Genomic DNA, 26,873 nt, shown 5'->3' with positions numbered 1-26,873 from the left:
ACTGGGTTCTGAGCAGAGCTATTGCTCATCCAGCCACTCCCTCCCTCAGCTCTGTAATTGTAGGTGTGCAAGAGCCATCAGCGTGATGGACACGTAGCAGCTCCAGAGCACTCCAGGGCTGCATCTCAGCAGCTTGCTGCGGAGCTGAGGCAGAGCGAAAACCAGCAGGACGATATTTCCCCTCCTGCCAAGGATTTCCAGGGAGCTCACAGGACACAGGCAGCTTCTCGGATTCAGCAGGGAGCAGGGCCAACACCAGTGCAGGTGGGGGAAGGCACAGCCCTGCTCCTCCTTGAGAAGGCAAACAAGGCTCTGGAGTAAAGGCAGGCACCAGTTCAGCCCTTGGCTCCAAGCATGGTTCAAAGGGTATTTAGGGGGGGGAAGTAAAAGTCTACAAACAACCTAAACTGCCATAAAAATCAAACTGCAGCCAAAGCTGGAGCTGCAAGGCCAAAGCCTCTCTGACTGTTTGTATTTTGCTAGCACTGTCCTCGCAAATACTGGCTGAACACTTAATTCAGCCTCTTCCCCTCGCTCCCGCAGCCTCACATAGGAAGAGGAGAGTGGGCAGGTTAGAGACAATTCCAGGAACATGTTGTTCTCCCCTCCTCATCCTGCCAGCAGCCACTCTGCACTGGAAAAAGCTCATGAAACACAAGGAAAGAGAGGTTAGGTACAGGGCTTCTGAAACGCCCCCTTAGATGTATGTGGGAGTTATCTCAGTCTTAAATCACAGAATAATTTTTAAAATCTGACAAAAGGCAGGGCTGAGCTCCGTGGAAGTGGAAGCAATGCCGCAGGAGAGGGGTTGGAAAAAAAAGTGAACCATTTCTCCCCACCACTGGTCCTGACCCATTTCTCTTGAAGCAGGACGGGGAGAACCTTGAACCATACAGAATGCTGGGTTTGGTGCTTTCCTTACAGGAGGCTGGAAGGCAGCTGGGGTGAAAGCAGCAGATCGATGGGTGATAAATAGGGTTTAGATGTCTTTGCATATGTAGTCACAGTCTCCTGGAGCTTCTCAGGATCATCTTAGCACAGACAAAAGAACTTCTCTTCCCCACTGGGCCCACAGTATATATCTTGCTGAGAGAAGTCTACAGAAATAGCTTCAGAGGGATTTTGGTCCCACCTCCGGCCAATATTTTGGTACAACCCTGTTTTTTTACACCCTGATGTCTCATGGGACATCTCTGTCCCATCCATCTTAGAATTTCCTGCATCCACCCAAGAAGACCATCCTCTGAGTTGCTCCAGATACTCTCCTTGAGCACCAGAAACAACTACATGAAGGAGATATGAGGGAGGAGGCAAATAGAGTCACTAAGTGGAAACTTTTTATTTAAAGAACCTGGTGGCCTAAAATAAAAGTTGGGGCAACAGAAAGCTCTGAAGAATGAACAAGGGCAAGAGGTTGAAAATCCCTGTGAAGGTACAGGTACCGTTAAATTAATGCGTTGCAGGTCATGGGGAACAAAGGGACTGAACAAGAGGGGAGAGTTCCTGTGCCTCCCACGGAACACTGTCTGCACAAGTGGCCCACCCTTCTTAAAGCCCTGATTTTTCACAAGGTGGCCTGGTCCTGGCCCCTGGGACTCGCAGGCGGGCACGAACATCTGCCTCGCGCCGACCTACCAGCCAGCACAATGAAAAGCTTCAAGCTAAACACGAAGGGGCAGCCTGCTCTTTGGAGCTGTTCCCAAAATAACCCCATAGGCATCAGAGAGAAGAACACTTAAAGCCTTGCCTGGACACGTGTCTAAAAGTCTCCAAAAATAGCTCACGCTTCCCCTTTGAAAAACACTGCGGTTCCCAATGCCTCACAGGAACTCTGTTTCTGCTCAGAGAAGCCACAAAATAAGTGAGCAGCCCAGAATTGATCTATGAGCACATCTGGACTCGCCGAGACCAGCCTTACGGAGAAGAAAAAAAAAATAAAGATTTTAAACAGTATGTGTCAAATCCAGGGACCTTTATTTCTCTGGAATGGAAAGAATTTGCCAGCCTGGACAAAAAATTGCAGGCGGCGATTTTACATTCTTTCAAATAAAAAAAAAAAAAAAGAACACACACACAAGAGTTTGGCTCCATAAATTTCTGTCATAAGAAACAACTTTGAATTGTACACCAAGCTTTTTACAAAGCATCAATGTTAAGATGGTTTACTGTGCTCTATCACATTCTCGGCCATTTATACAGAATACGCCATACCAAATGCTACATCAGCTTAAGACATTTTTAAAAATTAGTATTAAAAAGATACAAAGGCATGTTGGCTTTCATTTGGGTTTTTTTTATTAAGACATGGGAGTTTTTCTCTCTTTGTTTTCCTAAGGAAGTCACTAAAAAAATATAATAACTTAATTCGTAAGGACAAGATTGGTTAAAAATCCAGCCTTGCTTGCTTGGCAGCCTTCTGAGCTCGTACCTCTGTTGCTTCCATTAGTCTCACAGCACGGCCGGCCGCAGACGTGTCCTGCGGGGTCTCAGCCTGCTCTCCACATCTCTCCATGCTCTCAGTTACCGTTTTTGTTCAGAGTTTTCACGGCAGCCAGGAAATATTCCTGGCCAAACGCTAAAAGAGATCTTCAGCCAAACAGGGGGGTTTCAATCGGGGCCGATTTCGCATGGGTTTAGCCCTTTGTCTTTCGCCTCTTTGTACATCCTTTGGAAGTCTTTAAAACGAGGGGCACAGCCTAACCTGGCCTCCCCAAAGTGCATGCGTCCCGTGAAAAGGAAGTCTCCGTCTCCTGGTTTCACCCCACACTCCAGCAGGGTCTTTATTTGTCCTCGCCAGTTCCCATTCTCCCCCGTGAGCTGAAAGACCTTGCTCTTCTGCCTGTACAGTTTGTTGACACCGACGTGAATTACGGATTCTTGCTCTTCTGCCTCGTTCGTTACATCTTGAATGGAGCCTCTGATCACTGGAACACAAAGAGGACATCAGGAAGAGTCACCCAAAATCCCTCTGGAAGAACCAGGTCCGAAACCTCAGCCCCACCCAACCAAGCTGTTCAAGGGGAGCTGATTTCACGACAGCAGCCCCAGTTTTGGACCTTTGCTATTTTTAGTTAAGTTTGTGTCAGTAACCTCCAGCATATATTTGTATTTGTTACAGTTTATATTTGTAGCCTGTCCAGAAAAGGGTACGCGCATATTAATTTAAACACAAAAATAATTACATCAAAAAAATAGCTTCCATAACGATAAAGAGTTCTAACAAGAAGACACATGCTTAATGCTCCCTGACAACGTACTTTCTGTTCTTCAGCCATTACAGGTACCAGCTAATATTAATTCCCCCTTTAAAAGGGGAAGCAGAGAGAATTATTGAAAGTTTTGGTCTTTTGTCAGCAGTCCATTTTAGGGCAGCAAGCAAAGGCCTCTCCTAGATGCAGCCAAGTCTTTGAACTTCTACTTCCATTGTGGCTGCCAGGTCATTCTCTGTCCACCCTGGGGAAGTGCCAGCTGGCACGTGGTTTTGAGGTCCTTCACACCATGTCCTCCTCCCTCTCCTACACACACAGCCCCTTCAGACCGCGTTTACGGCTGGTGGAAGTTGCCAAGGGTAAGTAGGTGCCCATCAGCGTTTATGGATGTCACATTCAACTGAGCCACCCGGGGAAGAAGGGAGGGGGGAAGCAACAACTCACCAAAATCACTAGTGCAGACAGCCAAGAGGACTTCTGTGTCACTGCATGGTCGGCAGGGAGCTGGGGATAAAGGCTCAGAGTTAGCAAAGCACTAGGCGACAGTAAATAAATAAACCAGTATTTAAATTAACCAAAAACAGGACACACACACGACACGGGGAGAAGTGGTCCAAAGAGCTGCCAGGCATCAATAACGCTACAGCTAACCCTAGTCTCCATGAGATTTTTCTATTAAAGTAGGAATATGGACCTCTTTAACGCTCCTGCTGGGATATATTATCCAGCAAACACCCTACAATCTCGCTGTCCTCATCCAAAATATGTTTTGATACTGGGTGCGTTTGCAGCCTGCTCTGCTGTAAATTCAAAGCTCTCGGAAAGGCTTTGAAGATCATGTGCCTTTTAAACTCTGATGGCAAAGCTTCTTTCTTACAATTTCTATCGAGTGCTGTTGGGCTATTTCACAAGCCATTTCATCTGCCACCACATCAAAGATCCAGGAGGTTACAGAGTGGGGGAGGCAAAGAGGGGAGGCAAAAAACCCCAGCGCATGTGTTTGAGGGCGTCGAGGCAAAGCGGAAACTCGAGCCGGTATCTGTTAGAGCTCAAACAGCACAAAGACCATTTCCTGTACTGCTGGAAACATTTGGATATCAGCGCTAATCTAATCAATGCAAGAATGTGGCTCCTCTTTGTACTCAGCCAGCAATTTCGGAGGAGAAGGTACTGTAGTTGCAGTACAGATGTTTCTATAATACCCTGTTGAGTTCAGGAATTTGCTTACTCTCGGGGTCTGCCCTGCCCGGGCGACGCTAATTAAGTCTGTCCACTGGTGGCCCGAGGATCAGAGCCCACGTCTTTCACGGGGTGTCACCGTGGGGTGGCACTTACACATCACTCAGAGAAATTAAAGCCCCTCGAGCGTGCTCTGCCCGGATTAGCAGATGCAAAACCTACAGCAAAGCGGGGCTGGAGACGAGGCGAAGCCTTGGAGCTACCGCTCATTTCATCACACAGTCCACCATCGAACCCCAAGCTGAAGCTCCCCCACTTCGCCCCACCACTCTGCCCCCAAATTTTAGGGTTTTTTTTTTGAACCTCAGCATCTGAAAACACTTAAGTTACCAGAATCCCAAATAGTCACACCCTTCCTCTCACCCCCACGCGCTTCCCGGAGAAGTTTATCCGTTGCACTAAGAAGGAGATTGAAACTAGTCTAAACAACGTGTAGCTGGTCCCTCTGATGCTCAGCTATTGACCTCCCTCTGCCAGATGGCACAAGCCACCCTTTTACGTAAGACACGGCAAATCTCTTATTTTTTCCAAGGTCCCAGAAAGGCAGTGATCCAGAAAGAAGGATTATTGAACCAAATCCACCAGATTTGCTCCAGTCAGATGATTAATACGCAGTGTAACACGCTGTTTAATAGGATTAAAGAGAATGTAAATTGCACATTTCTGGGCAGGGGTATTTGAAGGAATAATTCAAGAAGGTTAAAAAGCCCCAAAAGAAGAGACAAGGAATTGGCAAAATAGGTTTGTTAAAGCATCTGGGTCAATGGGGCATTTCTATTTAGTCGAGCCTGGATGACCCCAGGACCTTCAGAAACAAGTCAGCCTTTACCACCCTCTTTCCTCCCACATACCATTTCAGCTCTCTTTTTTTGGAAAAGTTTGGACGCTGTTCAGTATCAGATAGACCCTCGACATAATTGGAGTACTATAATAAATTCAGTCTAAAGATATTTTACTTTTTAAACTCAAGAGATTTTGATTAGTGGTTAGACCAAACATCCAAGTTTGATCTGAGAGAGAAAATTATATTAGTCACATAACATTCTACTCTGGAGTTGTTTCATTCAAGGCACCTACCAAACTCGTCCAGGACGAACATCCCTTTTCCCCAGCCTCCCTCTGCCCAAACCAGGACCTGAGTGAGGTCAACCAAATGGAAAGAATCTGCAAACCAGCACAAATCCTACAGCATTTTCACATGGACAGAAGCTCTAAAACAAAGCACAACTGGTGGACATCCTCAGAATCCACAGCGGGGTTTTGGACACTGGATTTCAGATATTTTGTTCTGCGAAGATCTAATAATAAAAGGCATCTCAGCCTTTTTAAGTCTGAGTGAAAACAGTCTTGGTTTAGACCAGACATCTCTGTAGTTCGTCCAACCCCATCAGAAAATTGAAAAAACCAAAATGACTAAGCCATTTTTATTCTCAGAAGGAGTGCAACACAAGCAACAGCATTAAAGATGAAAACCAAAATACTTTAAAAGTGGTTCCTTCCATTTAAATAGACTGACACTGTAATAAATCAAATGAACAAATCTCCACGTATACACAGAACCAAATCGTTTTAATTGTGGACTCAAGGCAAAATCCGGCATCCTTTTTAAATGCAAAAGGAAATTAAAAGTGCTCAGCATTGCTCACACTAGATCATTACTTAAAACCTACTTCAGATCCACGCTGACTCACAGCAGTTTGGTGGCATGCAAGCTTATTTAACAACCATTTACCACCACCCATCACTGCAACACCAGGCATATGAAGAACAGAAATCCTCTTCTGTGGAACAACTCCCACATCTGCATTCACAGAGTATCAAATATATCTCGCAAGTGGCAAAAACAAGGTATGCAAGCACAGATGGAAAGCGAGTCGTGAAGGATTACTGCCGAGGTAAATGGACCATTAAAAAGCAAATAACATTCACGGGCTACAACCAAAGCTTCGTTCCTACAGAGTCTCATAAAAGAAACAAAATCCTTAGGAGGAGGCAATGCCTACGCTTTCTTTTGAATCACAGCCATTAAGGAATCTGTGTGTTTATGCCACAAGTTAGTGATTTTAGCTGCAGCTCAGCGCTCATTCACTCTGGAATTGGGCAGCAGGTGTTCTCCTCCAACAGTAGGTCCAAACGACACACACACCTCAGGCTAAAATGGGAAGCATCCTTATAACTAAAAAGAGAAAACAACAGAAAAAAAAGCACTTCACTCATGCACAGCGGGTGAAGATGTTCATTTTCTGGGGAAATGGGCCCGGTTACTAAACAAGACGGCTGTGTTTGGTGGCTGCCTGACTCCCTGGGGATGTCTCGAGGGCTGCCCAGGTTCTCGCCTCCAAAAGCAAGTCTATGAACTTGCAACAACAACAATATCGACGTCAGCTGCTCTAATTCCTTTAAACTCGATAAGCCAAAGAGCCTTAATTCATACAGCAGCAGGGGAAGGGTGAAAAAAAAAAAAGAGAGAAAAGCAACGTTTTATTGAAGCCCTCTAAAGCCCAGATGCCTATAACTCAACTCCACCGCCGGTGGCATAAAGCCTGCATTGTGCACGTCGGCTGCCGACTCTCCTGGGAATGCCTTTGATGGATTTTGACAGTATCCTGACCTGAAGTAACCTGAGGCAGCCCTCTCCCTGCATCCCCCCGGTCCAGTGCCTCCAAAGGCCTCTCTATTCACCTCCCCGCAGAGGGAGATGTAATTACATCATTCCTCACAAGCCAGCAGTCATGTCCCAGCTGCTTTGAGCGATTTGCCCTCTGAACCTGATGTTACCGAGGAGAACGTGGTGATACTAACAATAGACTGCACTTGTTGGCCAACAGCTTTGTCCAACACGTTGCTGGTCCTCTCCGCGGGGAGGCAGAAACGCTCAGGAAGAGAGAGGGACGTGCCCTGAGGAGATGCCATGAGCATCCAGAAGGTCCCCAGCTCAGCCAGCCCCAGGGAGGTGAGTTGTCCAGAAAGAGTGTCCTCCAACATTGGGGATGGATCTACGTGGACCTTTAGTGCTGCAATTTAGGATGAGTCTCCTCTGCCTCGAGAGCTGTGGGTAGGTGTTGCTGTCCTCTCTCTGCACACACACACAACCTCACTCCTTCCTCCTTTGGTTTGCGACATTGACACGCAACCCTCCGAAAACAGGAGATGGGGGTTACTTGAAGGGCCATGGTCGCGGTTTAGGATGACAGCTCCCTGCAGGACGTGTTTGAAGTGAGACATACTGGCTCTGCCTGCAAGCGTCACAGAAACCACATGAATGGGCCTCATCTTCTTTTGAAACATTTGAGTTTCAACAGCCACCCATGGGTCCCGACTGACCCTACCTTACCCCAAAACCAGCGTAGGCTCCTCTGTCTGCCCTGAGTTCTCTCAACACGCTCCACAGCCTCACGGCTATCAAGAAGATCAGAAGAACCAGGCTGCAGGTCTCTACACACTCTCCCAAAGCTCCACTTACTGCGCCCAAAAGATCTTCTCCACCCACCCTACGTCTCTGCTGAACACAGACATCACTGCTCCGGCAGCACGCACAGGAAGAGAGACACCCTTTAAGCAGAAGTGAAAATGTTTAACACAAAGTGATTGCAGAAAACCGCTTTACCGAGGAATACCCTTTGGTTTTATTAAGCAGCTCGTACACACGTGCGGTGTGGTAGAGGTGAGGATGGTGCGGGAGGGAAACATCGAGCTGGTTTATCTGGGTTTCCAGTCTCCGTGACATGCATCACCCACACATCAGCATTTCTGAATAACCCTTTGAAGAGCAATCAGACCTTTTAAGTACCACAAGCTGCTGAGGAGGCCCAGGCAGGGTTGGAGCATTATTTTCTCTTCGTTCTAGGCTTAAATCTTTTGATAAAAACAAGTAGTCTTTTCTCTGGCACTCTGAGCAGAAGACATTCTGAAATGGGTCTTGTTGCAGACCAGGCTGATTGAAGCTGAGCCAGCCCATACTGCAGCACCCCAAGGTGTACCAGTGTGGGGCCAGAGCAGACCCATCTCCCGGATGAAAGGTCTCAGCCTGACATCAGCATTAGTTCATATGGAAAAAACAAAAAACAACACAACAAAAAAACCCCAAAAAAACAACCACCCACACCCTTAAAATTCTTGCTGGCAGCTCTGCAATTGTACCCATACTGGAAAGGGCATCATAGGATGAGTCTCCTTCCTGGAAACATGAAGTACAGACTTCTGAGAGCAGATTATAAAAATAGAGATGTGGTTTCTCCAATGATGGTGCATTTCTAAGTCATTTTTCTGAGTCCTAAGCAGAAATGACTATGTTTCAACTGATTACTGGATCAGTGATTTAGCTGGGAGACAAAACTGTTTAAGGGCAAACATTATATATGCAAGAAAAAGCAAATACATCTTGCCCTGATCCTGCTTTAACTAATTAAAAAGTAGAATAAATCCTTGTAATTATCTCTTCCTAAGTTTGCCTAGGCTTCCTCTCTGGAGAGGCAACACTTCTGCCATGAAACAAAGCCCTCGCAGCTCATATCGTAAACAAAAGGACTGCTACTTTGCAGTGGAGGTAGACAAGAATTTGACAAGTCTACCAGGCTTGGACTAGTCATCTCCTCTCTAGATATACCTTCAACTTTCCTCACACCCTCAGAAAGCTCTTCCTGAGCAAGAACTTTCCTCACACCCTCAGAAAGCTCTTCCGAGCAAGCTAAAATCATAGAATTATAGAATGGTTAGGGTTGGAAGGGACCTCAAAGCTCATCAAGTTCCAACCCCCCTGCCATGGGCAGGGACACCTCCCACTAGAGCAGGTTGCTCCAAGCCCCATCCAGTCTGGCCTTGAACCCCTCCAGGGATGGGGCAGCCACAACTTCCCTGGGCAACCTGTTCCAGTGTCTCACCACCCTCAGAGTAAAAAATTTCTTCCTGAGATCTAATCTGAATCTTTTTTCTTCCAATTTAAAACCGTTTCCCCTCGTCCTATCATTTCCCCTCCTGACAAAGAGTCCCTCCCCAGCTCTTCTATAGGCCCCCTTCAGGTATTGAAAGGCCGCTATAAGGTCTTTCAATATCTGAAATATTCATTCAAAAATGACATTTATTCAAAAAATAACATTCAACCTCAAAACACTCAGAACCCCCGCACCGCAACACCGTCTGAACTCCATCACCGCATCTGCACGCCAGAGCATCTCAAATTTAAAACGAACAAGCGAGCTGGGAGCTGGGGCCAGCAGAGCCACGTCCAGCACACCTGCACTCCACGCCGTACCTGCGCCAGGCGGGGAGGGAAAACGCCGCCAGATGACACGGAGCATCTCCACAGCTGGGCTGGACGTTACTGACACCCCGTCACAACACACAGAGGAGCTCTCTCATCACTCTTTTGTTTTACAAGGTTTTCCTGTCTTTGGATGGGATAGGATTACAGGGCTTTCTGCAAGCACTGCACTTTTTTTCCAGCAGTGTCGGTAGGAAAAAGCCAAGTCAGGGAGCAAACACCGGAGTTGGACTCGCGCTACTCCCAAGCCCCTCGGCTCAACAAGCCTCGCACAGGGGAGCCAAAGAGAATGTGCTTCTTCAAGGAATATCAGGTTAATGCTATGAATAACTCAGAGAGTTTAGTGGTCTTCTGAGGGCAGAAGAGTTCAGCCCCATATTTTCTAGAAAGTTAACCTGAGCCCCTGTGCTGAGCAGAAAAGGCAGCTCTGAATAAGGATCACGAGCAAAGATACAAAACTCAAAGTCTCCCTTCTTCTGTGGCCAAAACACAGCCAAGATCTGGTACAGGACAAGATGGTGATTCAGCAGCTGGACCAACACCGTGATGCTGCAATGGCCATCCTCCCCAACTTCTTTACATGAAGCAGGGATATTGGTGGTTTTATCTCTTCAGAAAAGAAAGTATCAGCTCCAGCTCCTTGCCTCAGCTTGTTTCCAACACTCAGTTCAACTTGCACATATGTACAAGTTTCCAGAAGTAGCTCGGAAAATATAGACACGGGCCAAGAACAATTTAAACCTGCAAATAAGCTTAATGAAATGCAGACTTTCATATGCTGTGGCATGGATTGTGCCAAGAGAATTGAGTTAATACCACTTCCTTCCTGCAAAGAAAGAATAAAAAAAGCATATTGTAAACCTCACCATTAGAGATGTGATGACCTTTGTGTTCTGAGAAATGTTAAGACAAGAGACCATAAACCAGAGATTTATCTTTTCACAGAAATGTCTTCCAAGAAGGTATTTAAGTCCTTAAGTACCAAAGAAGACTATTTATGTAAACAGTGTGAGGAAGAGTTTTGGTACTAGGCAAGCTCCATTTGCAACAGCTTTCAAAATGCAACTTGGCTCAGCAGCCACAGAGCACGTAAGGGTCCTCTGGGATTGCAGAGTCAATGCCTTTTCGCTGTTCCAAGATGCAGCACCCATCCTAACAAATGAGCTGAAAGGTCACCTAGAAACACAAACAGCCATTTGTTTAAAAAAATAAAAAAAAAAGAAGGGGGGGAAACGCAGAGCAGTTTTTATCCAAGCAGCATTAGACACTGTTAAACTCTACCTCCAGGTCCATGCATGAATTCATCAACCCAGGAGAAATTATAAGAAGCGTCATATCTTCGAGACACTTCTTTCCATCCCATCTCCCCTGGGCTGCCTATTGCTCCATCAGGGAAAAATAATGCCTGTCCCAAACACTGTCTCCCTCCCTTCCCCACCTCCCCTCCTGCCCCACGAGGCTCAGGCTCCATCGCTCCCCGACCCTCTCCAGCCTCTCCATCCCAGCCCTGGGCTTTGGGTCCCCAGGCTGCCCTGGCTGGGGTGGGCAGGGACGTAACAGTAACGGGGTCAGTGCCAGCTCCCAGCCCAGCTCCTACACTTCCCCGTTGCATCACCAGCACTATAAAAATCCTTGGTTACAGACAAGCCTGCAATGTGTCGTGTCCAAAAAGCCCTACTCAGCAGACCAGCTTTTCAGTTAAATTCCTTCTGTCTGAATCGTGGCGGAAAAGAGAGAGCCCAGCAAGCAAGAAGTGTTCCCGCAACCGTACTGGTCCCCATTTCTGTGCAAGCAGCTTTTGTCATCATCTGCCATTGCTTTGCTTTCTCTTTCCCCCTTCCTAATGGCAATTAAAGAGAAAAGCAGACAGCAAGGTAGCTTACTGGGAATGTCTCCTGCTGTATGTGCCCAAGACACCAATATAAAGGGCATAAAAGATGTATCTATTTGTTTATCTCATAGAAAATACCTCTTTCCTTCCTCAAACCTACCTCTGCTGCCCAAGGGGGAGCAGGAATGGGAAGCCCTGGGCAGGCACAAGGATGGATGAGTTGCTGGAAGGCAGAGGTGCCTCCAGACAGTCCAGGGGCTCTTCTGGACTCCTCTGACCGTGCAGCTGGGGCAGGACCTCTCTCCCGGCTGCCCCACAAGAGCCTTCCAGCACAGGCAGCTGTAGCATCACGCCTCCGTGCTGCCCATCCACCACCAGCAGCACAGGACCACGGCAAATATTTCTACTGACTCAAAACCCACAGAGATTGAGTGCTTGACTCATCCTCTCTAAAATTCACTCCAAAAAAAATTCTTTTTTCTTCTACAGAAGATGTCATTCCCAAGCCTTGTAAAAGCACACACTGCCCAGATCTGGGAAAACACAGTTATAAAGGAAGTTTTCTCTTGTTTAGTTCTGTCTCTGATAGTGAACAAAACACTCAGCTGAGATGTCATGCGTCACAGGAGGAGGAAAATGAAGAAGTAAGGTGGTTTTACCCCCATGCCCTGGGGAAGCTTTGTGGCCAGGCACACGGCTCTGGGGTTGGACCTTCCCTCTGCCCTGGCCAGGGCTTGGGGAGAGGCTGGAGCCAGCACCCAGTGCCAGGCTGGGTACCTGCCAGGGACACAAAGCCTTCCCTCCCTCCCTCCCCACCACCCTCCCCTTCGGTCCGGTCCATTAATGCCTCCTACGGAGCAGGGGAATAGAATTAAGTAACAAGTGGCTGGTTAAAGTTAAACCCTGAGAGTGGAGTAATGACAGATCAAAGATTAAGTGAGTTTAAAAAAAAAAAAAAGGAAAATAAAAGACTAAGAAAAAAAAAAAAAGTAGCATATGTGCACTCACATCCACACAGGTCCTTCTTCTTCCTGTTTCTAGAAATCAAATTCTTTCTGGTGTGTGGGAGAGCTTTGAAGGAACAACGCCAGTTTTTATTTTAAAACCACATTTATTTGATCAGCCTGTTCTTGAGGGAGACTGTGGAAGGGCTGCATCTCATGCAGTGAGATGTTCAGTGTTATAACACTGTTCAGTTAACCCCCAACAGTTACCTACAGTCTTCCATTTGTAACAGGTAAAGCCTTAAGATATATACAGCTTCCAAACCCCAAACAGGAGTCCAAGGGGTGCAGAGACAGCCGAGGGGGGAACGATACAACCCATACCAAAAAAACCCTTCCACAAACGTGATTCAGCAGCAGAAGTTAATGCTGGGTCAAAGCTGTGTGTCATACGGCAGCAGCTTTTTTGACCCAGTATTAAACCTCCCAAGGTCAGATTCAGCAAATCACAGCTTTGGGCCCCAGGTAGCTTCGGAGCACCCGCGCAATATTACAGTGTATATTTTCTGGCTTCTACATCAAATGAAGGCGAAAAAGGTTTTCTGTCCTGCAAATCAAAGCCCTAACTAACACAGGAAAAATTTGTCCCATGTTTCAGTGAGTTTCTTATTCCTGGGGGAAGGTGGGGGGAGTGGGCAGAGGAATGCGGTTCCCCCACCCCCCCCATCTCTTCTTTAACTACAGCCTCAGGAATTAGCAAACTAAACAGTTCTGCAGAGCAAGCACCGAGCGTTATTAAAGACTGCCAAGCAACTCCCTTGGATTGCAAAGCTGTTTGTGGGACTGTCTTCCCCAGTCCATAAAGGTCAGAGCAAAGCAGAGCCCCAGCTGCCCGGACAATACACCTGACTGCTTATTGGTTTTGACTGCCCACTGAGTTGAGAAATAAAGCTAACGGCATTCGTGGCCAGTCTAGCAAAAATAAGCTATTTTCTTGCCCCCCCCTCTCCCCTGCAGCTGTGTATTTATCACCGTAGCTCCATTGTCACCTCCTCTGCCCATTGCAAAACCAACTACTGTCCTGGCAACGTCAAAGGGCAAGCAGGGCCAGAGGAGACTGCTGTCAAACTCATTTTCTTGGGGGAAGGAGAGATTAAATTAGGGCATCCCTCCAATTTTGCTTTTTTTTTTAGGTGAACACTTCTCAGTTTAAAATTTTTCACCTTACTGAGGCTCAGATGCCAAAAATGTCACCCTTGCTCAGTTTAAGAACATATAAGAGCATGTACGTTCCCCGAGCATCAGAACTGCACTTTGAAATCATTTCACACAGGAAAAAACACAAAAATTTTACCCTCAAACTCTTCCTCCCAGTCAATCATTCGCTGCAAATCTGACCACTTTAGGCACATGAATAATTAGAGCAGGTTTCGAGCTCCTCAAAATTAATCCCACTCCAGGTTCCGTTATGCAGCAGCCAGCCTGATGGATTTAGGTGTTGATCCATGACACCCAGCGCAGTGATGTGCCCTCAAAAACTACCTTAAAATGTGCTTTTTCAAATACACATAGGGTTAGAGGATGCTGTTTACTCTTTTGTAAAAAGTTGTAGTTTTGTATCATCATTTACTGTGGGAAAAGACATGAAAGTTGCTACAGAAAACCTTCCTGCAAGGAGGGTTAGCACACAAAAAACTATTCAGAAAATAACATGCACTAAAGCAGGAGTGTCAAAACACTTCATTACAAGGCCAATAATTGAATATTTTGAACTGCATGTAAGGATGCTTCCTGGCGTTTTTCTCTTTAAACTTGCTGCTGAGCTTTTAGAGAGGGAAAAAGCCTATAAAGCAGCAGCAAACCTTTAGTGCAGCAGAGAGACAACCTTATGTGCCACCAGGACCCCGTGAACTCAGCCTCACAGAACAGATCCCTGGGCTTTGCTCTGCTGCTTATTATGAATTTCACCAGCAAATCCCCACTGGGAGAAGTAGGACATCAATTCTGTTCTTCTGCGCAAATCAAACCAGACCACACTCAGATTGGCTTTTTTCCCCCTAACACAGCTTAACCCCAAGAGGTATGAGTTTATCCTGTGCAGAAACCAGGGGGGAGGAAGACAAAGCAAGCCATTTGTCTCACCTCATGGTGGGTATTGGAATAGAGACTCCTGCCAGCCCTGCAGCACACCCTGCCACAGAGCGTGGTGCCAACACCTTGGATGGTCCCACTGACTCAAGCAGAACCTGTGCTAAGCATAAAGGTCACGGGGACTTTCAATTTAAGTGTTCCAAGTGCCTCTTTCCATCACCTCTTCTGCAAACCCTGGTGATGAGCACAGCGGGGACTGACAGCGATTTCCACACTGCAAGAACCTTGGCAGAGAGTGGGCACACCACCCTGAGCTTCCTGCTCACCAGCTCTGGGACAAAAACCGTGAATGTTTCCACTCCAACAAGAAGTGAAAAATACACCGGCACATCTGCTGCTTCAGTCTACAAAGAATGATAGAATGGTTCATGTTGGAAGGTCCCTTAAAGATCATTGAGTTCCAACTCCCCTGCCATGGGCAATGACACCTCCCACCAGAGCTGGTTGCACAAAGCCCCGTCCAACCTGGCCTTAGCAGCTCATTCAGCCTCCAAGAAAGAACCAAAAAAATGGGTTATTGGGGAGCAACCAGAGGAAAGCACGAGATCAGGAGCCCACGAGCTGCGATGGCGACCATGCTCTGGGTGAATACCTGCTGAGATATGGCAGATTGGTGCCCCACCTCTGCCAAACCCAAACTGCAATAAAGATCTAAAGTTAAGAAGGGTGCTTCAAAAAGCCATTTGTTAGTAGAAACACTGGCATAGCCCAAATTCTTATGAGCTTTCTTAATTTCCAATCTGTTTTCTCAGGCCAGTGAATTTACAGCATACAGGAAATAGCTGAATACTGTTCCTAATTAGTTAACTGGATTTATCCAGTTTTGCCTTGTTTTTCAGATACCCACTTGAGCACTGCACCTCCTATCTATTAATATTCTCAGCCAGGTACCCAGCATTAATAAAGAAAATGTATAAAACAGTTAATAGAACCTGCACTAAGTTGGTAGATGCCATCAAGATAAAGGGGCATTTTTGTTAAAGTTTGACTTCTTTACTACACAAAAGCGGGTGGGTAATGAAAGGGCTTTCAATTTACCTCCTGAGCTCTAACAACCAAATTACGGGCATCTCCATGAGTGTGCAATGGGAAAAGCAAACTACACACCTTACATAAAGCTGGAGCCAGAGCTTGGATATGACACTCTTGAAATAGATTTTAGGTAACAAAATAAACGTTTTTTTGGTGGGAGAGAAGGGAGAGCATTGACCTCCCTCTCAAAAACGTTAGGGCAACCTACAGAGTTGTTTCAGACTAGTTGAGCAGAAGCTGAAGAACTTAAAAAGCCAATGACTCTCAAGGGACCTCCAGACTTTTCGTAGGAATTTAATCCAAGCAGCTTGCTGTGCTGCAAGGCAGACCTAGACCAGGCACACGCCACCACAGCTGAGAAGCTCATATGGGTCATCACCTTCAGAAAACTTCTAGGAACTATACGGCCAAACAACACTTTTGCCAAAACTTCCATCTACTTGCCAGTATAGGCAGCACAGCAGAGACCCAGAGCATTTACTTCCAGCACAAGCAGAAAAGATTAGAATCAACAGAACTCAACAACTTAAACAAGTTCTGCTGCTTCTCAAATGGCCTTGGGCCAAAATGTCACTGTGCCTCAGTTCTTCAGTTGGGCAAACACCAAGGCTGCAGAGCCCTAGTGAGCTGAAGTTAATGGACCATCGGTGTGGATGGGAATCCTTACAGGGCTGCAATCCAAAACTTCATCTGAAATCAAAAGCTCTTTCAGTCACCCATCACTTCAGGCATCAAGAGGAAAATGCACCCATCCAGATGTCTGAATTGCCAAGGTGACCCTTCTTGGGGACTACTCATAGAAAATAGTGACAAGTGCTGTAGCACACGCTTGCCTTCGCTCCTCTTCCCAGCTTAAGAAACTACAAACCCCCAGAAATGTGCTTTTTTTGCTGGCTACTATCACAGTAAAAACCATCCCACACCAACTTCCAGCAATCTGAATTAAAACCTATCAGTACACTACAAATACTTCCCACAGTCAGGGAAGCCATAAAAGAGTGCAATAAGGCAGACTCAGAGCCAAGAAAAGGGTTAAACACCCAAAATCTGGAAAATTTTAAGGCTGCACTGTCTCATTCAACCTCCCCAAGAAAAGGGAAAGGCCAATTCAGAACCTGTGTACGTTTTCTGCTGAATTATTTGCTAGACTCTGATTAAGTGGGAAAGAATGACTGTAAACTAATAAAACTTGAGGTTTTCTAATTAAACCACAGGCACCCTGCCAAGCATTGCTGATTTGTTGATGCACCCTGCAATGTCAGGATTCTGAGGACACAACAGGTCATTAAAGTCTTAAACAGATGACTTATACTCTTTAATCAGAGCTGGGATGCCAGGTTAGGAAGAGAGAGTAAACTCAAGGGCAGAGTCCAATAATTATCACCAGGAAACAAACACACCGTTTAGCGAAGTGGGGAGAAGTTGTTGGCAAGTAGTTATTGCACAAGGAAAGGGCTGGATTTCTGAGCCCCACACCTGGGTCTTTTATGATTGTCATCTCCTCCACGCCACAGTTCCAAGAAAATAATGCAGGTCCTTCGCCCTCAGACGCAGCGTTAATTAAGCAAGGTCAGGAAGCACTCGAGCCTCCTCTGCCCAGCTCTGCCAGCACATCCCAGCCCCCATCTGCATCTCGAGCAGCATCTCGCCTCTCTGTCACCTCTTCACACCTACTGCCAGCTCAGCCCAGCTCCGTCAAACTGCAACTCCAGAGATGCTCACTTGGTTTTTTCCAGCAACGGCCGAAACAAGGACAGAAACGTCCTCGGAGAGAACTGCAGAACCTTAAATCCAGTTTTCAGCGCCTTTATGGTCAGCACGTGCCTCTGGCTGGAGCCTCCTCCTCTCCGATGAAGAAGTCGCCAGTGATTTCAGTCAACTGACTGGAAACTCCTCCAAACGAACTGCTCAGTAAAGTGTGTTTCTTCGGAGGTTTCACAGAAAAACTAGAAACAGCTCCAGAAGAAAGAAGGTCCACAAACTGCAAAGAGCCCCAGATAGATTGCTCTATAGAAGCCTCACAAGGCAGCTATTTGGCAGTTTCCCCAGACATATAGATATTTATAGGAGAATAAAAGTGCTCATCTGACTGAGCAGTGGAAAGAGTCATGTATGGCATTTTCATCGTGTTTTCACCCCCCGCCACCCCTCCGCAGAGTCTGGGGATCCAAAAAAAGGCAAGAGAAATAATTTAAAATACAATAGAGATCCCTAGTTTGCCCGGAAGGCTCTGCTGATGAACTATTAAAAAGCTTCTTCTGTCCAAACAAGACACTTGGAGCGTGAAGCTGATAGCCCACCACATTGTTTTATAGGAGAGCACTGAAATTCAACCAGTGTCTGTTACAGCTGAGAATACAGCAGTCACAGAAAAAGTGATTTAATATGCCTATCAAAGAAGAAGGCTGTAATTGGATTCAGTCCTCAGCTTGACTTCTGAAAGTCTCCGAAGAAAACTCCCATCAGCTTTAAAAATCTCCAAGATTTTATGTGGAATGAAGAGCACCTCATTCTAAAAACACAGCAGTTTGTGCTGGCTTGCGATGCTAAGTATGCCAGCAGTCAGTCCCCTTTTAGCAAAGCTTGGCATAAATCCATGTATAGGTATAAACCTATAAGAAAAAGCAATTTCACCTTTTTTCGGAAAAAACAAAGACCAAAACAAACACATAGAACTTTTCTTGGCGCATAAATCCATGTATAGGTATAAACCTATACAAAAAGCAATTTCACCTTTTTTCGAAAAAAAAAAACCAAAAACAAACAAAAAAAAAACCAAAACAAACACTTAGAACTTTTCTTGGTAAGTTTAAGTGAGTTATTGCTAGCCTGCATAAGTCTCCATCCTCACAGCCCGTCAAAGAAAGAAGCACTGAATCTGGGAACATTCTCCAAATAACTGATTAAACAATGTATTTAATGTCTTCTGCAATGGAATTTCACTACATAGCTAACATTCAGCACAGCACATTCATCCCTGCAGAAATGATCTTACTGGGAAAACAGCTCTACTTCATCTGCAGCACTTGTACAACGCAGAAGCAAGCATAGCTAACATTCAGCACAGCACATTCATCCCTGCAGAAATGATCTTACTGGGAAAACAGCTCTACTTCATCTGCAGCACTTGTACAACGCAGAAGCAAGAGAAGTCTGCTTAAAATGCAGAACACTGGGTATTAAGCTTCAACTCGTACACATGGGGAGAGTCAGGAAGGCAACTTCAATATTTGAATATTTGTGTTTATAGTTTTTTTTGTTTTAATGGCAAACACGCCATCTATCAGTTATTGGGGTTACTGCATTAGCCCTCAGCCAGCTCCTCTCTCGCCAGAACTGCTCATTCCAGCCCAACTGAGACCTGCACAAAACACAAATGCCACATCTGAACTGGCGTGCCAACACCTAAAGGCTAGCAGGGCACCGAGTATGCACAAATACACAGACATGTGAATCCAGAGCCCTGTCGTGGAAGGGAGCCAGGGGAGGGGAGAGGATGGGACTCCAGTTCTGCAACCACTTATCCCAAAGCGGGACGAGGGATGCAACGCCTGGGAGATACAGCTGCAGTTTAATTAGCCACACCACTGCTTATCAAGTAGCATCTCAGGCAAAGCATGTGGCATCACTACCACAGAATCTAGAGATCCTACATGCGGAGTCTTAGGCTCGTCTTTACTGGGGACTTCACCCAAGTCATCTCAAGTGTGCTGTGAGGACTCCTCTCCCCTGCTGCGGGGCTGCCTTCACTCCTGACCATTTCAAAAGAGAAATCTGGTCTCTCTGCTCAAAATACCTAAACCTTGAGACCTCCCTACTCGTTTGGGACAAACTACCCCATATCTGCTATTCCTCAGGCTATTGTGGAAAGCTCCCCTCCCGGGTTTTGGGGATAAAAGCTAGAGGCAATCCTGAATGCATGAGATGCATGAACCAGATACCGCCTATCTAAAGAGACCTTCCCCTTCCCCCTGTCACCCTCCATGAATACTAGTTTTTCTTCTTCTCAAACTGTCTAATTGATTAGCATAATTAGGTTACACCTAGAACTATTCTTCCCAAATGGTATTTAGCTTGCTACTTAGTATCAGACTTTACAGGCTTGTGAGATCCTTCAGAAAGTTTGTCCACTCCCCCTTCCTACAAGCTTTTCCTTGGCGTAAAATTCCTCCCTACGAAACTTGCTTTTCATAATGGTTGAGAGAGAAGACAACGCCAGCACTGCAAAAGTATTGTCATGGTTTTGAAGAGCGCTGCCATGGCACAGTAATGCTCAAGAGAGTGTAGTAGGCAGAGCTGAGGAAGGAACACACCATTTTCCTTGAGTTAAAAAAAAAAAACCAAACAAAAAATTAGGCCAGCAAGTAGCAGTAGGTTCAGAGAAAAAAAAAAAAAAAAAAAAAAAGGAAAAGGAGTTCCTCCTTGTTTAAATGTTTATTATTCAAAACATGCAGCGGGGTCTTAAAAACTGAGTTAAAAAGTATTTAGAGAACTGTTACAGCAAGGCTTGGAAGCCCAGTTCACGCTGGAGTTCACTGCAGGGTAAAGCCAGCTCCTGTGATTCACCCCACGCCTGCAAGGGGAGAAGTGTTCACAGTGTAGTCCTTGACAAATTATTCAGAATTCAGCTTATGTTACCAGCTTCCAAAAAACAACAACAACAACAACAAAGAAAGAAATTTAAAAAAAATCAATTCTTCTGCAATAGCCTGTTTATAAAACATGTCCTTAAAAGCACATGAAATTCAGACCCAACCACTTTCCCACTCACTCACGCTGCCATCTGTTATGCATCCAATACAGTACGTGAAAATATGACCAATATCCCAGAACTCACCAGAAACTGTGTGCAAATCAGATGCAATCCCCTTGTTCATCAGTTCGTACTGGAAGCCCGTAATCTTCCTGCTAATGTCCTGCTGAGGAGTGGCCTCAATGAACAGCCCCCCCTGCTCATAGCCAAAGCAATAGACTTTACTGGGGCTGCGATCTCCATCTCGGACCAAGAGTTTCAGTTCTCCAGTTTTTTCCAAATAAATATTTGCTCCTGCAGAGTCCTTGAAGGGCTTTATGCAAACAGTCAAATGTTTGTAAGAGGCAGGTGAAATATTGGGTCGCAGGTTGACTATGAGTGCTCCCGTGGGATACATCCACTCTATTGACCCTTCGGAACAGCGGAGGTAGACCTGTTCAACATCCTTCTTGTGAGACTCGTGAGTTAAGCCACTGAGGGAAGAAAGAAAGAGAAAGTTAGAGAAATGACAGAGCTAGTAACGTGACTGTCATAACCTCAAACCTTCAAAGACCCACATCAACAAATGCAGGAAATCTATGAGTATTGAGTATTAGTCCATCCAGCTCAGCAGCAGTCAGAAGTGCTTGCCTCTTGCAAGACTGAAACCTTAATATTAAAGGACAGTTTTAAATCATTTCCCAAAAGAAAAAGTCAAACCACTAGTAATTGACTTCAAAATTAAATAGGATATAAGCACATGATCAAAAGCAATTAAATTACTACAGCCTCAGTTACTGCCCATCAGCTGAGCTGTGGCAAATGACTTGGCGCATACTAAGTAGGACACGTACGCTTGAACTCCCTTCCTGGTGGCTTAAACCAGCACGTTCTCCAGCCTCGCAGATCGGACTCCACCTTTTGCCGAGTACTTTGTTCCCCTTCCAAGTCTATATTCCCAATGGATCTGAAACTGGGAGGGATGCCAAGCTCACCCTGTGAACTGGAGCAAAGGGATGCTCTGGGTGCCACCGATACCCTCTGCCCCAGCTGGGCAGCCCCATTCTCCAAACTGGGAGGCAAGGACAGAAGACACTACACTCCCCACTCAGAGCTGGGGACCCATTAAACTATGCTGCCTACTTTGGTACGTGTACCATGTTCCCCCACTTCTCCCCAGTATGAGGTTTAAGCCCAGCTTAGCCCAGCTCCGACGGGCTTTGAGCAGACCCACAGCTATGGGTGTTCAGCCAAAAAGAGAACACATGGCCAGCTACTATTGCTGGGGTACACGGCCACCATCAGTCCTGTGTTCTTCTCCAGCACCACAGCAAAAAATGAACACCCCAACACCCATTTTGAGGGCTGGTGACCACAGCAATGGGACAGGAGAGCAACACGGGGATCCCAGGGCCAACTGCCCGTGAGAGGAGAGCACACTGCCATGGTTAAGCAGGATGACTAGTAGATCCTCATGACTTACTTGCCCACAGCCTAAACTAAGGACAGCTCTAAACAACCCTTGCTGCCTGTCACTGGTGCTGGACCAACCCCAACAGGTTCCTTACCCAGAGTGACTCAAAGCACTAATAAGACATTGGATGCTGTAGGCATCCCAGTTAAAGGAAAAAGTTGTGGGAAGCCTGGTTTATTGGTTACAGTATGGGGGTTATTAGGCAAAAATCCTTTGGTCCCGGTCCCTGTCCTGTCACAAACCTATTATACCAGTATGAGCAAATCACTTCACCACCAAGCTTGTTTCTCCTCCTACGCCTTGCGTACCCAGTTCCCAAACATAAGCATTTTTTATTCTGTGCCTGTGGAGCACCACCCAAAACGAGACCCTTCAACTCAGCTCACACTCTGCAGTGCTTTAGGAAACCTTCACAACATTCCCACTTGCAGGCAGATGAAACAAGACAGGGAAAAGAAAAAAATTAAAAAGGATTAAGTGGCTCGTCTGAGGTTACACAGGAAATCTGTGGTAAAGAACATATTTTAGTACAGTGCAAGTAATGACATCAAACTCTGGTTTCTCAACAGAAACCTCCAAATACACAGCTCCCCACCCCAAAGATATATTCAGGTGCTGAACAGGGTTTAAATTCAAGTCAGCATTTAGAAAGTAACAAGAAGCCATGTGTAAAAGAAAGGATAAAAAAAAAAAAAAAAACCATATGGTTTGCATTTACTGTTGATGTGACTCATTATTGTGAGTGTCAGTGTGACCCATTTGATAGAGGTTACATGAGGAAGCTTAGAAAAAAAAGTCACATTTAATAACAATAGTGCCTGCAAACATGTGCTTTTGAATAATCTTGAAAGCCACATCAAGAACACAGATGAGGAGAAAAGAGGGACAAGTTTTTGACCTTTAGTCTCTTGCCCTCAAATTCAGTAGTACTTAACACATGCAGGAAACTTAACTTTCAATGGGATATTTCAAGTTGACTGTAAATCCACATCTGGTCCACAAAATCACTTTTCACCGCAGCATGCGCACGATGCCACTCAACAGAAAACAGAGAAGTCTGTTTATGTGCAAGGAGTGAATAAGTAAAATTAAGGAGTGCAAAGCTTACCCCTCAGCAAAGGGGCAAAAAAACTACCCTCACACATTACTTGTTCCTACTCAGGATAAGCTGCAAAGGTTTTGTAGGACTTAGATCCTGGCAAATTCCACCCTGCAGCCCGGGTGCTTAAACAGAAGGAAGGTACCAGCGGCAAAACTCTGAACTCACGCAGTGAAACTGCTGTTGCAAGTGATCCCAGTAACACTGAGGCAGTGAATTTCTGCCAGAGAAAAAAAGCCTTAGCACTCGTTTTGTTCAAACGTTCATGCTGTTCAAACAAAAACCAGGGTGGATTCTGAAATTATCTTCTGAAAGCCAATTATATCCCACAGGCAAGAGTGATGCCATTAGACAGATACATCAAGCACAAGTACCTGTACGCACTAAGCCTTATAATAAAGGATGACTCAAAAGTTAAGCAGATTTCAAAATACCTGCTCCCATTACTTAACAGCAACCACCATCACCCAGTAAAACCTGTCGCTTTGCTTTCTGTCAAAATGACATGTCCCTACACTGCGAGATGGTTTAATGTCCTGTTTAGGTCTCACTAGCCAGTCATCAGACACACCATAGCCACAAAATAATGGAGGTCCGGGAGCCTTTTTTTTTCCCCCAAGCTCATTTGAGTTTTGTTTTTGTTTTTTTAAGTATATGGTAAGGAGATAGGGCAATTGTTTCATGGTTACAGTGATGGATGAGCCACCCATCCTCCCTTTCAGAGGTGTGCTGTTTATTGGGGCTTACTTCTACTGCAAGTACTACTTCCTCATACCAATCCATGAGGACAGCCTGAATCACTGCATTTGTCTCCTCGATCTTCTCCCTTTCTGTTTGCAGCCACCCTCCCTCTGTCTGCCCTGGAAGATCAGTTATGGTGGCGGGGGCAGTAAGATGTTGTGCTGCAACATGCAACAGGTGTTAGGAAAAGAAAAAGGGAGCTATCTACTTTAGCTATTTGCTTAATTTATTCTATTACAGATCCTCTGAAGAGCCCTAGAAGCACCTATGTCCTCCCAGCACCCCTCAGCCAACGCAGGGAACTGTCCCTCCTAATTTGGCTACCTAATTAAGGGTGACAAGCTAGAGAGCACTGAGACTTCCCCAGAGCATCCGCCGGTGCAGAGGGCAAGACTGACGGACATGAAGCAGCCACATCAGAGCTCAATTCTTCCTCCTACAGTCAAAAACACCAGACTAGCATATTCTTAGCATGTCACTGAAGCACTTTTGCCCAAAGCATCGAGAGGTCATTGCAGCACAAGAACCTCAAGTTGCAGCAAGAGTAATAGCCAGACACACACCAGAGTGAAGTTTCTGCTTTCTTCTGGACAAAGCTTTCCTGGAAATTCTCTGCAAAGGTATTTATTAAGATGCTGCTATGGCTTAAATTGCAGGTGTCAAGCTGCGCATTGCATCACATTTCCCTGGAAGCATGAGGGGGGAATTCCTATAGGAATCCTAGTGAAGCTCTTCATGCTACTCAGGGAAATAAGCTGGGCACTTCTCCACAAGCTAATGGGGGGAAAAAAAAAATCATATCCAGAATATTCTGCTTTCAATATAAACATGTATAAAAGGTAAGAAAGCACCTTCAGACTTACTACCCTAGCCTCTGAAATCTTATAAAAGGTAAGAAAGCACCTTCAGACTTATTGCAGGAGATCCCTAGCCTCTGAAATCTAGCCTGCACAAGACAACCTAGAACTCCTCCATGGGAAGAAAGATTACCGTTTGGTATTCCAAGTTCACAGGTTTTTCAAAGGTAAGGTAAAAAACATCACATGACTTCAAAATGTTATATTCCACATAAAAAGTCCTTTCTGACCCATAGAGCTATTAGTATCCACATTGAAATATTTAATTAGATGGTATTTACTGGTTCAGCAAATTACCTTTCTTTCCTCCTTAACTGCTCATTTTTTAGGACAAGGCAGATGATATTTACCAGCCTTAGGACTGCCAGCATTTCTGATGGCACCTGTTTGCTACCAGTAAGGCCAAAGCCCACCTGGTTTATTTATCCCCTCCCAAGACTCCTGTCTATCTGGACTCCGGGACTCTGTCAGGCAAGTGAAACCACCCAAACTGCACGGTGCGTGCAAGAAGGCAGCTCTTCCTTCCCCAGGCCTCCAACAGCATCATCACAAAGCTGTCACCACTTTGGCTCACAGGAGCAACAACAGGCGAGTGAGTCCAGGCTTGCGTCACCAGTTCACCCCAAAGTTACTGACAGGAAATGGTATTTCACTTCCCCCGCCAAAGGATCACCCCCTTAGTTGATTCAAGGTATTGCTTATTCCAGCCCTGCCCAGGAGACATGGGGGCTCACTGCTTGCTCTAAGAAAACAGGACAAAAACAGGATCCAAGCAGGACAAGACTGCAGGGGTTTGTTACGCTGTGGTACCCTGTGGTGAGGTCCAGGTAAGTAGATGCAGGTGGTAGGATAGGATGCTTAGGGATGAAAGCAGGTTCTGCTTGGAGGGGAGGTTTGTAAAGCAAAATTATACAATTAGTAGTTTGCCACAGAACTAAAAGGTTTGGACCCTATCAAACACAATCTCCTTCAAGTGGATTCACTGGGATTAACTACGCATCAATTGTCAAGAGTCAAAAAGAGTTCAGAAAAACAGTAAATACCAAGTATCTGCACGTTTCAGACAGTAACAGATAAGAAATTATTATGCTGAAAGTCAATCCAGCTGTTTCCCTGCTTTGAGCTTTCCCTACTCCAAAATACCCTGCTGACACAAGCTGGCCAAAGTTTTCTTTTAAAGAAAGGCAGATCTGAGCAGAATCTTAGAGCCGAAGCGTTTTCACTCTCCAAGTACAGAAAGCCTGACCCAGCAGAGTGGCTTTTTCAGAGCTATGAACAGCGGAGGAGGTCACCGACCCAACCACACACGTTAAACTTATTACAGGCAATTAAAGGAAAGATAATTTGGGAGATAAACACTTGAGAGCTTTCACAACCAGCGCAATTTAGAAGCGATGAGGAGCGAAGCCGCGGGACCAGCCCCCGCTCCCGGGACTCAGCGTCACCGCCGGCTCCGCGGGACGAGGTGCGGGACAAGGTCCCGGGGGCTGCGGCGGGACGGGGACGGCGGGGGAGAGCCGGGTAGGGTACGGGAGGGTAGGGTACGGTGCCCAGCCCCGGGCAGGGCCTCCCCAGCTCTCCGCAGGTGCACCGCATCCCGGCGCCGGTTGATAGAGACCCGGAGCCGCCGGGTTCCCCGGGCGCCGCCGCCTCCGCGGAGAAGATGGTCGCGGGGAGAAACTTCTCCGCGGCGGACATGGCACCGCCCTCCTCCTCCTCCCCAGCCCCCCGAGCCGGGCAGAGGGGAGCCCAGCCCGCCCCGGCCCCCTCCATCCCTGCCCCGCGTCTCTCCGCGGCCAGCCCGGCCCCCGGCGGGGGGGATGGAGGCAGAGCCCCGGCTCTCTCCGCCTTGGGCCGACCCCCCCCTTTCCCCGAGCCCCGGCCGGGCATCGCAGCGGGAGAGCTCTCCCTTTTGTTTTCGGCACCAACTTCTTCCCCCGACGGGGCGGCCCTCCCCTCCCCATTCCCCCCGCAGCCCGGCGGGGTCTCTCCTCACCTCCCCTTCCAGTTGCACAGGTCGCTGGAGTACTGAGCCGCGGCTCCGCCGCCCAGCAGCAGCCGCAGCCCCAGGAGCAGCGGCAGGAGCCCGGCGGCCGGGGGGCTCCGCATGGTATCACCCCCCCCCGCCGCCCGCCCCGCAGCTTTCCCTTCCTTCTTTCCTTCCCTTCCCCGCGGTGCGGGACGCGGTGCGGAGCGATGGGCGCAGCGCCCGGGGAGCTCGCCTACATGGTGGGGGGAGCAGCGGAGCGGTTACCCCATGCCCGGCTCCGCTCCGGCTCTGCCTCTGAAGTTTGCGGCGGCTCG

The 26,873-nt window shown here is 46.7% G+C and overlaps 1 protein-coding gene across 1 annotated transcript; it reads right to left on the bottom strand.

The window, feature by feature from the left end:
• Nucleotides 1-1,953: 1,953 nt before the first annotated feature.
• On the bottom strand, nt 1,954-26,873 carry METRNL (meteorin, glial cell differentiation regulator-like). The gene is made up of 4 exons (XM_014954146.1): nt 26,566-26,873; nt 20,504-20,892; nt 3,654-3,713; nt 1,954-2,924 (listed from the first exon to the last, which is right to left on the bottom strand). The coding sequence occupies exons 1-4, from the start codon at nt 26,676-26,678 to the stop codon at nt 2,608-2,610; spliced, it is 879 nt and encodes a 292-aa protein (XP_014809632.1). The 5' UTR covers nt 26,679-26,873; the 3' UTR covers nt 1,954-2,607.

Source organism: Calidris pugnax, unplaced genomic scaffold (genome assembly GCF_001431845.1).
Source record: "Calidris pugnax isolate Ruff unplaced genomic scaffold, ASM143184v1 scaffold9, whole genome shotgun sequence".
NCBI classification, from domain to species: domain Eukaryota; kingdom Metazoa; phylum Chordata; class Aves; order Charadriiformes; family Scolopacidae; genus Calidris; species Calidris pugnax.
This window is presented reverse-complemented; position numbering and strand designations above follow the sequence as displayed.